At 31.1% G+C, this 19,744-nt stretch overlaps 1 protein-coding gene across 1 annotated transcript in view; it reads left to right on the top strand.

The window, feature by feature from the left end:
- Positions 1–19,245, top strand: part of LOC113392899 (C3 and PZP-like alpha-2-macroglobulin domain-containing protein 8) — a 215,112-nt gene extending 195,867 nt beyond the window's left edge. The window contains exons 14-26 of the mRNA XM_026629515.2: positions 1,918–2,068; positions 10,673–10,831; positions 11,089–11,286; positions 11,428–11,653; positions 11,871–12,159; positions 12,453–12,851; positions 13,387–13,496; positions 13,716–13,861; positions 14,588–14,780; positions 14,977–15,133; positions 15,794–15,945; positions 16,210–16,369; positions 16,513–19,245. Of these exons, the coding sequence (XP_026485300.2) occupies positions 1,918–2,068; positions 10,673–10,831; positions 11,089–11,286; positions 11,428–11,653; positions 11,871–12,159; positions 12,453–12,851; positions 13,387–13,496; positions 13,716–13,861; positions 14,588–14,780; positions 14,977–15,133; positions 15,794–15,945; positions 16,210–16,369; positions 16,513–18,021 (3,849 nt within the window). The 3' untranslated portion in view covers positions 18,022–19,245. The remainder of the gene's footprint in view (positions 1–1,917; positions 2,069–10,672; positions 10,832–11,088; positions 11,287–11,427; positions 11,654–11,870; positions 12,160–12,452; positions 12,852–13,386; positions 13,497–13,715; positions 13,862–14,587; positions 14,781–14,976; positions 15,134–15,793; positions 15,946–16,209; positions 16,370–16,512) is intronic.
- The last annotated feature ends 499 nt before the right edge of the window (positions 19,246–19,744 follow it).

Below are 19,744 nucleotides of genomic sequence, written 5' to 3' on the forward strand. Positions count from 1 at the left end.
ATTCGTCGAAATTAAATCGTATATTTAGACTTGCTCAAAATAAATACGTAAATGTTTTTCAGGATTAACAGCTATAAAAAGTTTTCTTATGTATTTAAAAAGTACTTCGTGCTGTATAATTAAATAAAGAGATCCGATTGTCTATTTCAAATGACATAATGTACACAGACGCGATAAAAGTTTTAATTTTACGAAACACGAGCAAGTTGTAATCAAGCGGACTTGCCAACTAGTTTTCATTGTCCTAGTTCGAATGGATCTCCTGGGTACAGAATTTCAACAGCTTTACAGAATACGTCTGCTAACGTCTGCTTTAAAGTTTGTTCAGGTATTTCTGTTGACGTAAAATTTAGATTTCGACAATGATTAAAATAAATTTTACTATAAACTGCTTTACCCTGATTTCAGATATGAGAATGCTTATTAAAATATTCGAGTTAAAATTCGAAAAAGTTATCATGTCTGTATTAAAGCGTGATATAGGACCGTGGTTGATTAGAATAGTTTTATCCTTGCTCAAAAATATATTAAATCTGTAACTTTATGATAGGCCTTACTACTAGTCTAGAGTCTAGAAAAGCATATTAAATTTCAGAGTATATAGCTAAAGTTTGTTTGTTGTGCGAAAACCTACCTCCAGAAAATGAAGTTCAGTTTGAATTGTCATTCGTGTTTTAAAATAATTAAATTGTAATTGTGGATTGTATGTCAGTGGGTTAACTTTACATAATTAATTTATGTCTTTCGATTACAGTACAAACTTTTTTTATGGAATTGGTAGGCGTTCTGGCAAATAAGCCACCGGATGTATGAAATTTTGATTATTTCTTACATAACCAACCATTTAAAATGGTTAAAAAGAGTAACTACTGAGGTTCTTCCCGGTTCTCTCGGTAGAATCTACTTTCCAAACCGGTGCTGCCACCGGTAATTTAAATTTAATTCAATAGTGTAAAACCACGAAACCAAGTTCTATATTTAAAGTTGTATTAATTTCTAAAATGTAATAAAATGTAACTTTTTAAATAATACATGGTTAAGAAACTTAATTATATTACTAGTAGGAATTTAAAAAAGAAATAAAATACAAATCCATAGTTCAAAGTTCATTTGTATCCTTGTTCATTGGTCGTGTAGTCACTTCAGCGTTAATTCAGTTTGTAGTTCTGACATTTACGATGCCCATGGGACATTCCCTGGAATAATCAGCTGAGTCAAAGGATCGACTTGTTATTATACTCAGACATGCCATCCGAAAATTGGTTAAGTTTCGAATCTATCAAATCAAATCATTGAACATAATTAAATTATATTTATTATGTCAAGCACTTCCAGAGATTCCATATGGTAATGCAGGTATACTATTATATCACAATAGTATGTATAGCACAGGAATGGATTATATAATGTCTCAATTATCCTTCGACATATATATGTATACATCTAAACTTAGGTCTTTTAAACTATGCAACGGATTTTAATGCGGTTTACATCAATAAACAGAGTGATTCAAGAGAAACATTAATTTGTATAGTACATGAGAAATGCCGATTATTTCAACTAGCCGGATTAAAAACGATTTTTTTTTTAGGTTTGTTCTTTAATTTAAATGTTCTATATATACGCTTATTGTACCCATGTGAAGCCGGGAGGTAGTTGGTATACATATATGTATATAATATTTAGAAAGTATAGTGTAACTATATCATATTATTTTTATAATGAAGATATATTAAATTCGAAAACGATTCGTTTATTAAATTATTCAATAAATATCCACTCCTAACTAGTCAACGATAGAATACTCAAATTTTAAAAATCGAACGAAATACTTACGTTTATTTTGAATCCTATATTGAATTCTAAATTTAAAACCAAGTAATGTTTTTTTTTTAAACTTGTGTTTTCTTTTCAAAGGTGACGGCCCTACTAGCGCTTAGCGCAGGCGCAGCTTTCGCAAGTACTGGAGCGCTGTACGTAACAGAACGACTGAGACTCGGGCCTCGTGGAGGAACTCAATTAGTTGTACGTGTTGCTGTTAATACTCCGGGGAGGAAAAATATTACTGGTTAGTATATACATATATATATATATATCTTTTAATTGGAAGGTATATTTGGTTTATGGCTATTAACATTACATTTGCTAATTACATAGAACTACATATAGTGTGTTGCTTTTAATGTGTCCAAAAACAAATATCTTCGAGTCAACTTTAAAATACTGGGAAATTTGAATGGTCTTCAGATTTAAAAATACCATAAAAAGAAGCCTATCTCCTTCCTTGGAGTTCAAGCTTGCTTCATATCAAATTTCATCAAATTTGGTTCAGAGTTTTGGTCATAATTTCGCATTTATAATATTAGTAAAGATGTTAAAACTTACAGTGCAGATCAACGTTCTCGTTGCGACATATCCGGGATGCTTTTTGAAACGTTGGAGATCGGTATTTGTATCGATGCTTTGTTTTGAAAAATATATTTAGTACAAGTAATACTGTTTGGTTGAAAATATAAGACCTAAGTCGGCTATATATTTGTATAAAAAAGTGTTCTATGAGCGTTGAAATTAGCTGTCAGAAAATGACTGTTGTATTACGTAATGTACTTTAATACTGAATTCCTTGAACTATAAACTACGTATAGCCTGTTCCAATGGAAGTAGGAAAAAAGATAAACAAATCTTAGATTTACTTGCGATTTGCTAATAACTCAACTATATTGTGCACTACTAAGAGTTTACGATTAATATATCTTTGTTTATAATAAAATTTCGAGTCAAAGTGAGTGAATGTAGTTTTTTGTTAATATTAATTTCTATTTTTACCCTCCTGCCTTCTATATGACATATTATATTAGTCAAAAGGTAACATTTTGGCGCTTAATCTAAAAATATACGTAACGTATATTTTTAGGTGTATGTATTTATATACTTCTATTGGAAATCCTTAATGTCTGTTTTATTAATTTATAATAATAAATAAGACTTTTTACCAATATACATACATAAAGCTTATTTTTACGTCAAAAATAATATTATTATTTTTTGTAAAATTTATAAATACTTCTTTTAGTGCACAGTAAATTATCAAAACCCAAAAACCAAGCCAAAATATATTCGTGACCCAAATCTTTAAAACATTTAATGAAAATAACAATACAAAATCCTTATTTGTTTGTATATATTGTAACGTTAAAATAGGGTATGGATTATTGACAAGTAATGTGTCAATAAAAAAAAAATATTTAAATTTCTTTGAGGCAAAAAACATAAAAAAAAAAAATCGGTAGAGTTGGAAAAGTTTTTAAACTAAACAAATCCTCAAAAGAAAGTGCCCCGGAAGTCAGATAAATTATTTTAACATTACAAATAGATTTACAAAAACAGCAAATCTATGTTCAAAAATATTTTATTCAAAAAAAAAGATGAAAATGTAATTTTCGTATAATATTCTAAATTTAATTGTTAACATAATCGGGCGTCAGGATTTTTACATCCGTTTAAATCAAGCTTAAACAAATATTTACTAAATATAAAAAAAAAATTTAAAGTTCAACCAAAATATTGGAATACATGTCAAGATTCAACTTCAGGTAAAATTATTCAGAATTGACAACTAAGTTACTTAAAGTTACAAACAAGTCAAGTTTATCAACTGGATTAAACCAAATGTCTAAATAATTATAAATTAATTTAAACAGTAAATTCAAATAATGAAAAATTATGTTTGAATAAAGTTTCAATAATGTTTTGATAAGGTTTGAATAAAGTTTGAATTTCAAATTTTTTATAAATGTATATAAATTTCTAATTAAATGTCGCGCAGTTAAATTTCGCCGAAAATAAATATGTAAAAATTACATGCCAAGATCCAATAATATAAATTAGTGTGATAAAGTTTTACTTTCTTAAAAGTTTCCAAAAATCCATCTTCACCATGTAAACTTCAAATTATAAGTTTCCCAGAAGTAAACTTCTATTTAAATCTTCAAAATATCCAACGAAATGAAATGATGAATGAAATGTTCCTCGAAAAGCGTTGAAAATATCCAATCGAAGATAATGCCAAAGAAAATAATTCCCGAAAATTATTCAAGAATATCATCCCAGTAAATAACTGAAGAGATTAATCCATGAGATAATTGAAGAAAATAAGTGACGAAATACCGTAGAAAAATAGCTTTAAAAAATATTGTTGAAAAATAACTGTAAAAGGAGAAATAATTCTGATTAGAATCTATTACAAACTTCGAAATACTTTAATATTCGAAACGACTTACCCGGTCAATCCCGGTTATTTTTCACAAATAACAAAATGCATCATGGGAAATATTCTAAAAATACCCTGTAAAGAACCACAATCGTTGTTACGATACAGTACAATTCGAATAAATTCAAATTTCGAAGAAAGATTCAAAACTTACCACGAGGCGACAAATAACGGAATTAATTTTTGTAATCCGACATGGATTTACTTCCAATTCTTCGAAATAGAACTCATTGTTCATTTAAACAACTATTTTCAACAATATTCAAAGTTTAAAACAAAATAAAAGTTATAAAAACTTCGAGGCTAAATTAGCGTCACATTTCGACTCAAAAAGCGACTTCAAAGGTAAGTGAAGCTTTAGACAAATGTCAAAGATCATCTCAAAGATAATATAAAGATAATAGATTACAATTAGTTCGGAAATGCATAATGCATTAAAAGTGCATTTTTATTTCAAATGTCAAAATTAGCGGTAATTTTAAACTATGCGTAAACATAACCTTAGAAATTGTTGTCAAAGTCAATTGACAGATGACATCCAATATTTTATGTTAGAAATTGAATAATTTTGTTGAATTTATTTTAAAAGAATGTAAACATGTAACGTGCGCCAAAATTACGTTACAATATTACACAATTGAAAATGTTGTTTATGATAAGGTAGGCAAACAGGCCGATGCGGCACCTGTTGGTAAGTGATCACGACCGCCCATAGACATTGGCGCTGTAAGAAATATTAACCATTCCTTACATTGCCAATAAGCTTCCAACCTTGGTAGCTAAGATATTATGATGCCTCATTCACTTTTAAAACCGGATCACAACAATAGTAATTATTGCTGTTTGACGGTAGAATGTCTAATGAATGTTGTACCTGCCCAGACGACCTTCCTCATAGCCCTATCTCCAAGTGAATTACTATATATAAACTACTATACATAGTATACTCTCTGCCATATAAGAACGCTTAAAATCATCCAAACGGTTAAGTAATTCCAAAGTGATAGACTTTAATTAAATTAAAGCTTTAACGTCTTTGTTTTGTCTTTATGTTGATGTCACTGAATAACGGTTGTTGAATAATGTTTCAATACTTCTGATATGTTTGAACATATCAGAAGCAAGTATTGAAACATTATCAATGTCAGACAGAAGATATCTGGTCAATAAAGATATTTTAAATATTTAAAAAGCACTCAACGACGGCTTACGTGGTACAAAATATACGAGACTTAAATTTGATAGATTATACTCATCGACTGACTTGATTTCGAATGACATGCTGCCTCAACATAAAAAATGCAGTTAAGAAAATTAAAGCCAGAATTTTGTTTAATTAGTATTTATTGTATCTTGTTCGTGCATAATGAAGATATGCCTGATATGAGAATGGTTTTATTTCGTAGCGTGATAACGTTAAAAAAAATTCTTGTTGCACGATTCTAGTCGAGTCTATCAATATATTTGAGAAAGATATAAAAAGTAAATGCCCTCTTATATTGGTTACATATTTTTCCACTTAGCATTATGTATATTCCTTTATTTTAACTTATTATAGTCGATTGAGCTTATGTTATTACGACTACAACATACATAACGTCTTGATTCACCATTCGACTTTGAATTGTCTACGTGACTACTAAGAAATAGTAATTCAAAATAATCTTTATTCAAGTAGGCTTTTGCAAGCACCTACAAATTGACAAGATTAAAAGTCAAGCTAGAGAAGAACCGACAAAATAAATTAATTTAAGTGTATCCTAAACTTATATTATAATGTAAATTCTTTACGAGAATGTTGCTCCTTCAGAAAGTACTTAAATTTACATTGTTATTTATTATTAACAATTTGCTGTAGAAAGATATAAGATTTCGTTCAATGCTATAATGTATAGTGACTCAGAACTGTATAGCTATTCTGTAACAAGAAACACAAATCTCACCGCAAAACACGAGCGTGAAATGTTAGAATGTGATATAAAACATTCAGTATTTAATTATAAAGTTTATAGAGTAAACGTATCAAAATGGCGTATCACTGTAAATCGTTTTCATTTCACGAGTGAGATACGAAGTGAGTTCTTATACATAGGATAGTTTCACAATCCAAATATATGTCATCTAAGGATGAGTGATCACCAATACTCTTAGACGTTAACACTGTAACAAATAATACTCATTCCTTACGTCGACAATTCCCTTGACAACTAAGATGCTATTTCCCTTGCATCTGTAATTACGTTGGCCCAATCACCATTCGAACCAGAACAATACTAAGTATTACTGTTTGATCGTATTGTGAATATCCTGCCAGTTTTACGATGCTACCATATTTATGATATTCTATCACACAGGGGATGAATTCTACTAATTTATAAAGATAATGATAAGTTACTCACAAAAATTAACCGTACCTCAATCGTAACCGAAGACCAAATCTACTTATTTACATCGATTACGATACGATCTGACTTCAACCGAACCGGACCTGGACTGTTGTATTAGAAGAATAGGATAACGACTGAACGGCAACGATCACTTAAAAATTCGACTATTCGTTATTAGAATTGGTACTCCGTATTATTTATCTAAATAAAAAACATTGTATTCATAAATCATGCTGTATAGAATATAAAATATATGTTGAAATCAAATTATCTTCATAACTCAAAACTTATTTGCTCTTCTAAAAGGTTAGGTACGAAAGAATATTTCCACAAAAATACAAAGCAAAGACCGAACAAAATCTCGTTACAGAACAATAGCGCTCCAAAGGATTTCAATCTTTATTGCATAAACTTCTTGTAACTTATGTGAAGCAATTTTCTCATATATTTGCGTTTGTAGAATACCAACCAAGATCGAGTTTACCTTGTCAACAACTCGACCTCCACTACTCCACTCGCTCGCTTTCTTAGAAAAGAGCATACACAGGTTGTTTTAGAAAATACACCAGTTTTGATAAATATTATTCCAAAAAAACTTTGGTACTATTTACGTACTAAAGCCATATATTATTATTTATTACTTAAGCATTTAGGTATAATATACCTAAACGCTTAAGAAAATAATAATATTTGAATTCACTTTGAGAGTATTTCAAAGACACTTGGTATGTTGATAAGAATTTTAAAAGCATCGAGAATTACGGTGGCACTTTTGTTTGATTTCGGCCACGACACCTTTATCAAAGTAGACTAGTGCTGTATGTATCAGTGTCTGTGCAAACAGAAGAATTCTCTCGATTCCCCCCATCCTCATAATCCCATGGGATGATAAATCCAACATAACTGTTGCACGTATTTCCCGAAGCATGGCAATCTACACTTTCAATTGTCAGACCAGACAGAGAGAATTTTTCGATAGAAAATCCTTTGGAGTTTGAAACTTTTAATAAATGAGAATCAAAGCTAACTGCTAACTATGCTAGAATGATAATTTCAACGGCTTATTATGTAATACTAACTAACGATAATATAATTATTACACTAAAAATTAACGTTACAAAATACACTCGTATTAACTTCAACCAACAGTTGACATAAGCCATCCCTAATCCCAATAAAATCAGTTTACACTAACACAATTATCAGAACACAACTGATATTATATAATTAATTTAATATAATAATCTAATACATAGTCGCTAATGTAATATCTAAATTATGTAACCGAAGCATCCGTATTAACATTTATATCATATACGTCAGCACAATCACGTTTAATGACGTCGTTTCGTGTATTATGGAAACCAGAGGAGCAATCGTAATGTTTTGCTTTATCGAAAATACATCGATCAACATTCATCAATTTTTGTTTAATTTATTATTTACCTAGTACTCTTGAAATTATACCACAATGTTTATTTTGTATTTCATTTGAGAACATTACTGAGATTATCGACGGTTTTTCTTAGTAGAATCAACATTCAATATATAACAATTTTGTACCATAACAATCCAAAATTCCTTATAAAACGTAGCAAATAATATTTTAATACACAGAGAAATCATATTTATGCCTGTGTTAAAACTTCATCGTAAACCCGTTTCTATATTGATCTTTGATGAGAAATTTGGCGCCCGTGAGCAAAGAATTATCCGCTTCTTAATTGCCAATATGCTACCAGATTGAAGAGATTTTATGTCAGTACTAATATTGTTTCACTCACTCTTACGGAAACAGACTAAGACAGAAGTATTATTGCTTGGTGATTGGTGAATAACTGATTGAATCTGATAGGCTACTACAAGAAGAATCTCTTATTTAATTCGTTACCTATAATGTAGTAAATAAAAATATATACGCCTATTTTAACAGATGTCTAATAGATTTAACCCATCTATAATAATAACCTAAATTTTTCTTTAATCTCTTATAATAGATAATGAATAATTTCATAATAAGATTTAAAAAAACTGCGCGATTTGGCCCAAATATCTAAAAATATCTCACAGCCTATATCATAGAAGTCCGTTCTACCATTATCGAGAAAGGGTGAGATTTGGTCCGCCCACCCTATCAACTTTATTATAGTTCAATATCTACTTCTTATTGATTTATTGCTATGGAAACTTAACTAGTGCTAAGGTTCATTGGGAATCTATAATATTACAATTCCCTTAAAATATGCATATATCGGCTCATTATACAACATGTGCACCGGCCGAGCGCTGACAAGAAAGTATGTCTGTGAATCAACTGTCAGCCGTTGCACGTGTTGTTATATATATATATACAGTATATTGTACATTCTTATACATAGAAATAAATCGAATGGGAGGAAACATTAAGATTTATCGAAAATTCTCCCACAACTTAGATCCATTACTACAAATACCGAAAGTTTTATATTTATTATATTTTCTAAAACAAAAGTTATTTAAACAAGGTCATAGATAAATCTTTTCGGACCAAGTATTGGTTCACAAACAACACTGTTACATGGCAATAAACTGAAATTCCATTACGTTTGTAACTCCATCTTGTTGCGGTGGTCTTAATGACTAGCTGGTGGTCCAATTTATAAGAGACGAGACTAATTCATTACAATATGTGCAGCTCACACAGATGCAGTAAGAAATATTAATTACTCGGTAATGCACCACCAAATATGGGAACTAAAAAGTTATATTTAATGTGCCCGAAATTACACTGACTACTCAACCCTAAAATCGACAAACATTAATACTAAGTTTTGAGAAATTATGTGTATATCTACCCACACGGACCAACTCAGAGTCCAACCACCAAATACAAAAACTATTTTTTTTTAATATTTACATTTATAATTATTAGATTATAAATCTCAGAGCAAAAGTAGTAACACATAGATGATATGTTATTATAACTGATCATATTATCTGAGCGATATTTATGTTGATATCAAAACATTTTAATAAACGGAATGGTTCATTGAAATTGTACCCGCTCGTCGCTTACGACTTTACCCTGTGAAAGCACACACCAATATTGTAAGAATATGATACTACGTAGCAGTGTATAACACTAACAATGATGTAAATATGCTTAAGATGTCCCTTTAAAGTTTGAAGTTTTTTTAAAGCATGGCAAAACATAAAATAATTTATTTTATAAACATTGATGACCTCGATAACGTCATGAATCACATCGTAACGTCGAAGTCAAAAAACCCAATCAAAACTGAATATTCATATGCTTAATATGTACCTACTTATAATTCACTCATTCCTTAGCGCTAAAGGAATACATCGTCAGGAAACCTGAAAACGTCGAATTAAATTCTGACAGATATCTGACAATATCAAAAACCGAATATAATCTAAATATTATTTATTCAAGCTACTAAAAAAACTTTTGTATTATGTTAAAATAGATCCCACCATTTTGTTTATAGAGTACCTATATCAGTAAGGTTAAAACAATTAAATTTATCTATACCGTGCCTGGAAATCAACAAATACTAAGTTTAAATATGTATCAACCTACATTGGATCACCATCGTGAATTAAGCAACAGAGAAGGAGGCTGTGGGTCATTTACTAGCTGTAACTTTATATTCCTAACAAAACTTGTTCATGTCACATGATATCGTCATAAATTTTACGTATCGCCACTTGACGATCGGCACTTGGCGCTCGTTACGCTGAAACATTGATCCTGTTTTCATAAAGATTAATGTTTGTACCATATTATATAGTCATAGTATTTTAGTTAACATAAAATATCAGACTTAACTATAATTTTTATAATATAAAACATTAGGTACATCTTTTCTTATATAGATAAAGGTTTTTCAATTTTCTATATTCCCTTAAGGTTCTGTTTACCTAAAATAGATTGTGATTATAAGAGCACCTATTGCACCAAATGTAATTTTGTGCTGTTACATGAATGAGACAATGAATATTGATGTTTCAGTGGAGGTTACTGGGTATAGCGCTGACAACTGCTCTGTATCTTACACGTCGTTCAATAACGAGACATTAGTAGGCTCAGTTATCCGATCTGCCAGTGTGTTGGTGCTTCCCGAAGGCTTACATAGAAGTGATACGCAGAGCGCATACTTTTGTGCTAATGGTTGGTATTTTTTTCTAATTTTAAAATTATATAAGAATACGTATCTCCATTAAAATTGGCAAATTATTCGTGTATATGTTGATTAATTAATTATGGCATCGAATTATGTACAGAATGTATTCACTAAAATATACTTTGTACAGTAATAATAACTTACTGTTTTGAATTGTAATTCATTATACATACATTTGGTGTTATGTAACAGTCTTTAGTATGTTATACAATAATTTATAATAACAATTGACTTATTTTTCCAGAACATTTAGCTGTCTCGTCTCGTGGTTCATGGGAGTGGCAATGGGTAGCTGCTCCACGTAATAGAGCAGGTTTAGTATTAGAACTAAGAGCTCAAGGTGCCGCTCACGTTGCGTTATCATCAATCCGAGAACCCTCCGATGAGATGTACAGGGTTGTATTTGAGAGAACTCGTGTGTGGATTGCTAAAGGAAAACATGGTATGTAGCCTTAGATATCCTTAAATTACTTAACATAATATAGTAATTAATAAACTATCATTCTTATTTAAATTATATAAAAACTTGAGGAAATGGAAAAAAATTCAAATAAAATAATTGATATTAATTTTTAAATTTTAGGGTACGACGTTCATTTAGCAAGTGCGGAACAAACAGAAAGTGACGATGAATGTGCTGGTGCTGATTCCTGGTGCGCTTGGTGGGTATGGTGGGAAGGAGGTAGATTGTCGGTGGGTAGAGGAGCTGCTCCGTCTGAAAGAAGACTATTGGTGTGGCCACTGACTTCTGACATGAGGATAAAATATGTTGGTTTCAGTGCTTTGTGGGGTTATAAAGCTGATTTTAGGTAAGCCACACAATACCAATCATAATAATATTCAATAAAATACTATAGTAAAATGATTGCTAAATGTTCGTGATTTTTTTTTAAACAGTATTAGGTGTATAGAAAATTTATACTTCGAGCTTTAAGTACTAAAGTTAATAGATCTACTAGGCATATACTTTCATACACATAACTAAAAACGTGGTTGTAATAAAATAAACTTTTTTTTTCTTATTAGGATATGGAATTTCAACGAAGAGGCTGGTTTCTCCCAAGTGCTTGAGCTAGGTCTTCCACATGGCGTAGTTCCTGGATCAGCTAGTGGAACATTACTCGTATCGGGTGGTCTACATTTACCTCTATACAGTCTTCAGACGGATGTTTCTGATCAATGGGCAGATGTTTGGAGAGATTCGCAATTATCAGCTGCATCTGCTAGCCTGGCGCCCTTATTAGCTTTAGAACATATCCCACATCTAGTTGATGAAGCAGAGAGAGAGAGAATTTTAAAGAAATTACCGGAACAGGTAATTAACACTAACTACAATATGAATTATATGAATAGGCCAGTCAATAAAGCCCGCGAAGGTCAAGTAATTAGTTTCATTATGATTTTTTGATGTGGATAATTTGATATATTTTTTGGTATTTGAAGATTAATATAATTATAAATTAATAACATTTATATATATTTATTATTATATTCATAAAAAAGGCATTTAAATGTATATTACACATTCTAACAACGCTTAGTTTATTTATATTTTTGTTATATAGTAATTTATAAATAAGTATATCTTTATATAATTCATTGTTTCAGGTTCAGATTCTTCTATCCTTCCGGAAGAGCGACAATTCGTTCAGCGATCATCCAGCAATAAGCAGTCACTTATCAACCATTAAAATATTAGAAATTCTTAATAAAATACAATCTTACTACCCGATTGACCCAGCGCTCCTAAAATCCATAAAAGACTGGATTCAATCTAGGCAAAATCCAGACGGGTCATTCACACCTCTGCCAGCCGATAAAGAAGTTGACTATTATCCGGTTGAAATAAAAAATGTTAATAGTACTGACAAAGAAGTTGATGTAAATGAGTACTATTACTATGATAGGGATGGAAACATGACGCAGGATGAAATAGAATGGGAACGAACGGTTGAAGTTACAGCTGAAACTCTGGTATCATTATTAGAAGTCGGTGTTGAAAATCAAGTAAGTTCTGTAGCATTATTAAGAAACATATATTTGCTTATGCATGGCATGATAAGAGCCGAGATGGCCCAGTGGTTAGAACGCGTGCATCTTAACCGATGATTTCGGGTTCAAACCCAGGCAGGCACCACTGAATTTACATGTGCTTAATTTGTTTATAATTCATCTCGTGCTCGGCGGTGAAGGAAAACATCGTGAGGAAACCTGCATGTGTCTAATTTCAACGAAATTCTGCAACATGTGTATTCCACCAACCCGCATTGGAGCAGCGTGGTGGAATATGCTCCATACCTTCTCCTCAACGGGAGAGGAGGCCTTAGCCCAGCAGTGGGAAATTTACAGACTGATTATGTTATGTTATGCATGGCATGTATTTTATTTTAAATCAAATTAAATTAGGGTTTAAAATCAATCCACTTTTTAAATATGCAGTTATTTTTAATTTTTAATATGTGTTTAAAAATGAAAAAGGTAATTAAATGTATGATATTAAAAGTATTAATATTTATTAAATAGTATTAATATATCTTTACAGATGGATGCGGATGTAGCCAAAAAAGCTCAGGAATATTTAGAGAAAAATCTGTACAATTTGACATCGCCTGCCGCTTTAGCTGCGACAGTATTGGCTCTTGTTTTAGCGAGGTAATTATATTTCGATATCATATAGCTATATGTAAGAGTCAAATTGTATTGACTACTTACCATGTTATAGTATTGTAAAGACTTTGATTTCCACATTTATTATGTGATTTGGTTACATAAATAAGATATTATTCTGAAAAAAGATCTAAGTTATCCATTTTAAATCATTTAGAACCGTCATTGTTACAACGTCTCAACGCTTAAATTCCGTCTTTTCAGAAGCCCAATTGTTCCCGAAGCACTAGTAATCTTACGAAATGCGTCAACTACCGAAGAAGGAGAGTTTGGTTGGCCAGCTCCAAGGAAAGATGCTGCTGATTGGTTACTAGAAGAAACCTCGCGGAATATCAAGACTACATCATATGGTAAGAAATGATTATAATGTAATTATATTTATATTATTCAAGCACAAATCGTGTTTGTGACAACATTGCATATACGCAGTATGTTAACGTAAATGCGCTTATTGTAACTTTGCCAAAAATAGTTACTAATGACATCTGTCTGGTATAAAGTATAAATCTATACATACATATAATAAAATTGGAGTGTCTGTTTGAAATATTAAAATAACCGAATAAAATAACTGAATGTATACACGGGACATATACTAAAATAACATATTTTTCAATTTTTCTGTCTGTCATCAATCTGTCTGTCTGTTTGTTCCGGCTAATCTCTAGAACGGCTGGACTGATTTTGACGGGACTTTCACTGGCAGATAGCTGATATAATAAGGAGTAACTTAGGCTACAACAATAAATTTTTGTTAAATTCGAACGCGCATGAAGTCGCGGGCATATCTAGTTTTACATAAATGATGTCATTAAAAATCCTTGGAATAGGAAAATATGTTGAAATTAAATAATAATCCAATATATGTAAAACAAAGTGACAAAAAAAACTGATCTTAAATACTGATGAAACCTCATTTTATTTTTCGAAATAAAGAACGTTCCAGCAAATAAAATAATTTCGTAAACAAACATAAAATTAGGCTATTTGCTAAAGTATCTAAACTATATTTTTAATGTCTTCTTGAAGAAACATACGATCGATTCGTTTTAAGATTTCCCTTAACATTATTACAGAAGCTGTAACAATGGAACAATACGTAGCTGGAGTAAGAGTTCTTCTAGCAGCTTGCGCTCGAGGAGCTCTAGCCGAAGGTGAAGCTGCCGCAAGATTCCTGTACTACAGAGCTTCAACACTTCAACGTCACCCTAGCCTTGCCTATACTGCTACAAAAGCAGCTGCACAATATGCTGCATTAGCCCATGACAGGTGAATAATTTCATTTTTATTTGTCTAAGTTCATTAAAAATAGTTTCTATTATCAACCTCTATGTACCCAGTCGAATTTTTATTAAAGTTAAATTATACTGGATTGTATAATAATATACCGTAGACAATAGTATATTAATATACTGAAGAAGTACAGTCAAAGCAGACTATAATAATACGCACATTAATTTTCTAGGCATCGGGCTCTCACAGTATCACTTGCGACAGCTGGCATGGAATTAACCGACACATTGGAACTGCGAGCTAAAACTCCACCACGTCCTTTGCAGTTACCTGGGCTACCTACAAAAGTCTTCGTATATGCCACTGGAGCTGGTTGTGCTACAGTGCAGGTAAATGCTCAAAATAAAATAAGAATAGTGGTAATGCCAAAACAGCATAAATGTTGACCAAAATGTTTGATGTAATAATGTATTTAATGACACAGTTTTAAAAATAAAATTTGATTTACACTTTGGAACTTTACATTAACATAACCAAATGAATCATTTGGTTAACTAAATGATACCGGCTCGGGAAAAGCTGATCCATTTGACCTTATGGTGAAAGTAACCTTTTTAATCGTTTATGTGAATCGATGATGCGTTTATTAATCTGGATACTTCCATATTACGCCACGAAATTATAAGAGAGCAACGTTATGTTCTCAGACAGTCAATATAGTACGCAGTGATCAAAGTCAAGCAGCAAGTCTATCACGGTCTACCATCAACGGATGAGAGACGTTAAATCGGCAATTAAAGTGCTACAACCGTTTACCACATTCGCTAGTTTGTTGAACAACATCACGTGTCATTCATTCAGGAGCAGACAGATAAAAGAAATACTTATTAAAACAATTTCTGGATGACTTCCTCATTTTATTTATTTATTTTATTATATTTATGCTGCCTGGGTATTAAACTAGTATTATTCATAGATAATTCGAAAAGTTAAAAAAAAATGTTAATGCAATAAATGCCTACGTGTGTATTAAATAATTTGACTTTCAGGGCACAATAACTTATTCAACATACACTCCAAAACCAGAGAATGCACTTTTAAACATCCAATCCGCTATTATTGAAGAAATACGCCCCGAAAGAAGTAGCATTGAAGATTTACAAGGAAACTTACCTACGTTAATTATTAAAACATGCTTCAAGTAAGTGATGACCTTTATTTAACGCATTACTTATATATACTATGACGAAAAAATACTTTACAAGCAGCAGTTTTCTTATTAAAAACTAAGTATCATAGTTCCGTTAAGGTAGACATAACTAATTATTCTTTGAACTTTACTGCGACTAAATAAAAAAATATAGAAATAAATGTCGTGTCGTATTTTGTAATAAAATTTAAACCAAAGCTAATAATATATGAGGATTCATCAATATGTTTTAAATAATCTTACATTTTATTTTAGGTGGAAAGGCAAAGAACGATCAGGAATCCTACGTCTTGAAACATCGCTCTTCTCTGGTTATGAATTGCACTCAGTCAATCCAGTCGTATTAGATGGCGCTACTTTCGCTGATTTGCATTATGGTTCAAGAGGCGAATCTGTATGGTTCGTTTTTGCTAATGTAGGTATACATTTGTCGCAAGGCATAAATTTAAAAAAAAAGCTAGGAAATTTTTCATAACAACAAAAAAATCGTGATATTTAATAAAATCATGTACTATACACCAGTCTCACATACGATTATAATTCTATTTATTTTTACAGATTAGTTCAACTTGTCCAGTTTGTGCAACCTTTGAGGCAAGGTCCAAATTTGTCATCACTAGCCTTCGACCAGCTTTTGCCAAAATATATCCTTCTAGCAGACCTGACTTAGCCGTCGAAACATTCTTCCACGCAAAACCAGGAAGTCCATTACTTCGAGGAATTACTGATGATGACTTCATAACATGGTTTGATAAAACTCAAATTGCTAGCCTTAAAACTAGCGCAAATATTGACAACATATGTGAATGTGGGCGAATTTGTAGCAGGGATTATGAATTCAGGAAGGATTATGAAAAAATGCATGATATTAAGACTGAGACGACCAGTACTACTACTGAGGTTACTTCCACTGAATTGTATACGTCTCATTCTGGAAGCCCTACGACATCAACGGAGCAAACATCAACCACTGCTAAGGAGGAATACACCACTAACCTCCCTGTTTCTGTAGAATTTAGGGATAACCTGATAAATATATCAAACGTTAGTACAGCGATTACAACGACTTCTAAGGATGAGCTAAGTACTAAGATATCAGATGACCCTATTATAATTCCCACTGTAACATACGTTAATGATACAGATAATCAGACAACTGATAATAATATTCAACCAAACATTCCAAAAATGAATGGTGAACTTATAATACAAAAATTACCTATAAACAAAAATTATGGAAAGAAAGCCGAATCATATAAGAAACCCTTGCCAAGGCGAAAAGGCACACTTAAAGCCACTTATGGTGATAAACATGACAAATTTTTCATCAAATCACAACCAATTGAAGTCGTTTCAATAAATAATTTCACAAATATTTCATTACCACAAAATAAAACTCGAGATGGCGACATTTTGGTGAGTGAGAAAAATGAAATTACAACGCATGAACCAAAAACTTTAGTAAAAGAAAAGCAAGAATTGTCAAGTACTACCAGCGCAAGTATTTCCTCAACAAAACAGGAACAGAAACAAATAAAAGAAAAGGTAGTGTCAGATGAAAATAATATACATCCGGGAACTACACCAATCCCTCACACAATAACGGCTATAACGAAGATTAATATTAAAACGATGAATTACAGAACAAAGAAACCGAAACCTAAGACGCAAATAAAAAAACCAATAATACATTTAAATCAAACGGAAGAAAAACAAATTGATGATAATAAAACTATCAAACCTGAACTAGTTGTGAACAAAACTAAAATTAAAATCATTACCGATAAATATATTGCAAAGCCATTGAAATCAATTAACAAAGAAATTCACAAAATACCATCAGCTCCAGTTTCTGAAACATCTAAAACCCTTAACAAACCCTTAAAGATTGATATTGCACCTGAAAATAAAGGTGGTTTTGAGATATTAGACAAAAACAATCTTTGGGAATTACTAAAAGAGGGTACCGATCATAACAGTTCAAAAATCGATGATAAAATTCAAGAACATAATAGATTAAACGACGTGTCAAATTTAACACAGAATAATAATAATCGTTCTTTATAAGCTCTGTTGTTATATAATATTTAAGGCACAAAGACATCTGCATATTTTTATAATATTCACTCCCATATTAAAAGAAATTGGTAAAACTAATAAAATTCAGGTCAAATTCCTAGAGCACATTCATTGTTGATTGTTAGATCGGTAACGTTGCACTAAATATTTATAATTGTTTAGAATAATGTGTGCTGTAAATAAAGGAGTGAATGCGTAATTAGATGAGGAAAATACGAAAGTTATGCGCTGTGACTATTAAGATGTGTGTCTGTCTGTAATATTCTAATGCTAAAAGCCTGAAATATATGAAATAGTAACATAGATTTCCATCTCAAGAGACAAAGTAAGCTTCCAAATTTTTGAATTAATACAATAACGAGTAGAAACTTTTACGCCTTAAAATATAAACAAAGTTTTAAAACGATGACTCATGTAAAGCTAATTAAAAAAAACATAACTTAGAATGTGCTAGAGTTGCTGAGTAAGTAAGTTATCGAAATTAATTTTATCTTAAAACGTATTGTTACTAAGGATTTAGTTTTAAACAATATCTACAGTATTATATTTAATAAGAATTTTTGACTGCATATGTTCAATGGTTGTAAAGATATATAATTTTTAGTATAGAATAATCTTTATCCTAAGGTGAATTTTGTATATACTTTCCTAGTTGCCAAGCCCGATTAAATATGATAGAAATTTCTAGCTCTACGTCTTCTTAGATCATATTCGTATTTACCCTCTAGTGATTGTATAACATAGATTTTAGCATAATTATGCGATGCCCCAGAATTTCCATCCGTCTAATCTATTCTTCTGTATCTATTGTATGTAACGTAGTTTCTTAAGTCGGCGCTAAACATCCGACGACGTTCAACTAAAGCACTGTATTCACGATATTTTGCGAATACTCGTGCATATTTTATAGTATTCGTCTCGTCATGATGGTAGCAAAGATTCGTAAGATGTCATCGATATATTTGCACGAATTTTTGCACTGTATCGGCGCCGGTCTTACTGTAGCTGTTCTTAGATGCTTATGTTGTATTTGTTAGATTAGAATTTTATCTGTTCCTAGTATATACTATCTACCTTAACCTTTAGAGTCTACTCAATTGCGTCTTTATAATGTTACCTATCTAGTATTCGGGTTATTTAGATTCTAATTCCTTTTTTTCCCCAATAGCTTATAATTATTTCGAGATTTTTTGTATTACTCTTATATTTCATGTTTGTTTCTTTACTAATTAGTAAACATGATAATTAAGTACTACAAATCTAATTACAGTTTAAATGAAAATTTTACTTACAACTATAATGATATTTGACAAATTAAAAATAATAATGTTTTTCATAACAATTATATTGGCTTGTATTTTTTCACATAGATTTAAGAACTAGAATTAAATGTTATATTTAAGTGTGATAAGTTCGTCTAAATTTACGGTTGTATGAATATAGGTGCTTGTGCGGAGGATACTCGTCAATTTCAAATGTAAAAAAAATACTTGATGCATTACTATATCAATATAGTATTTTAATTAAATTCTGTGCTTACTTGTAAGCTAGTCACCTATTTAATAATACCTCGATGTACTGACACAGATTAATTAGAATGGATAAAGGATACCACATTAAAATAGTGTTTTATTTCTTACACGGTGAATTGCTTGGTGTTATCATTGAAGATCATGCAGGACACATTGATGTATAATAATACATAGTATAT

Source organism: Vanessa tameamea, chromosome 12 (genome assembly GCF_037043105.1).
Source record: "Vanessa tameamea isolate UH-Manoa-2023 chromosome 12, ilVanTame1 primary haplotype, whole genome shotgun sequence".
NCBI lineage: Eukaryota > Metazoa > Arthropoda > Insecta > Lepidoptera > Nymphalidae > Vanessa > Vanessa tameamea.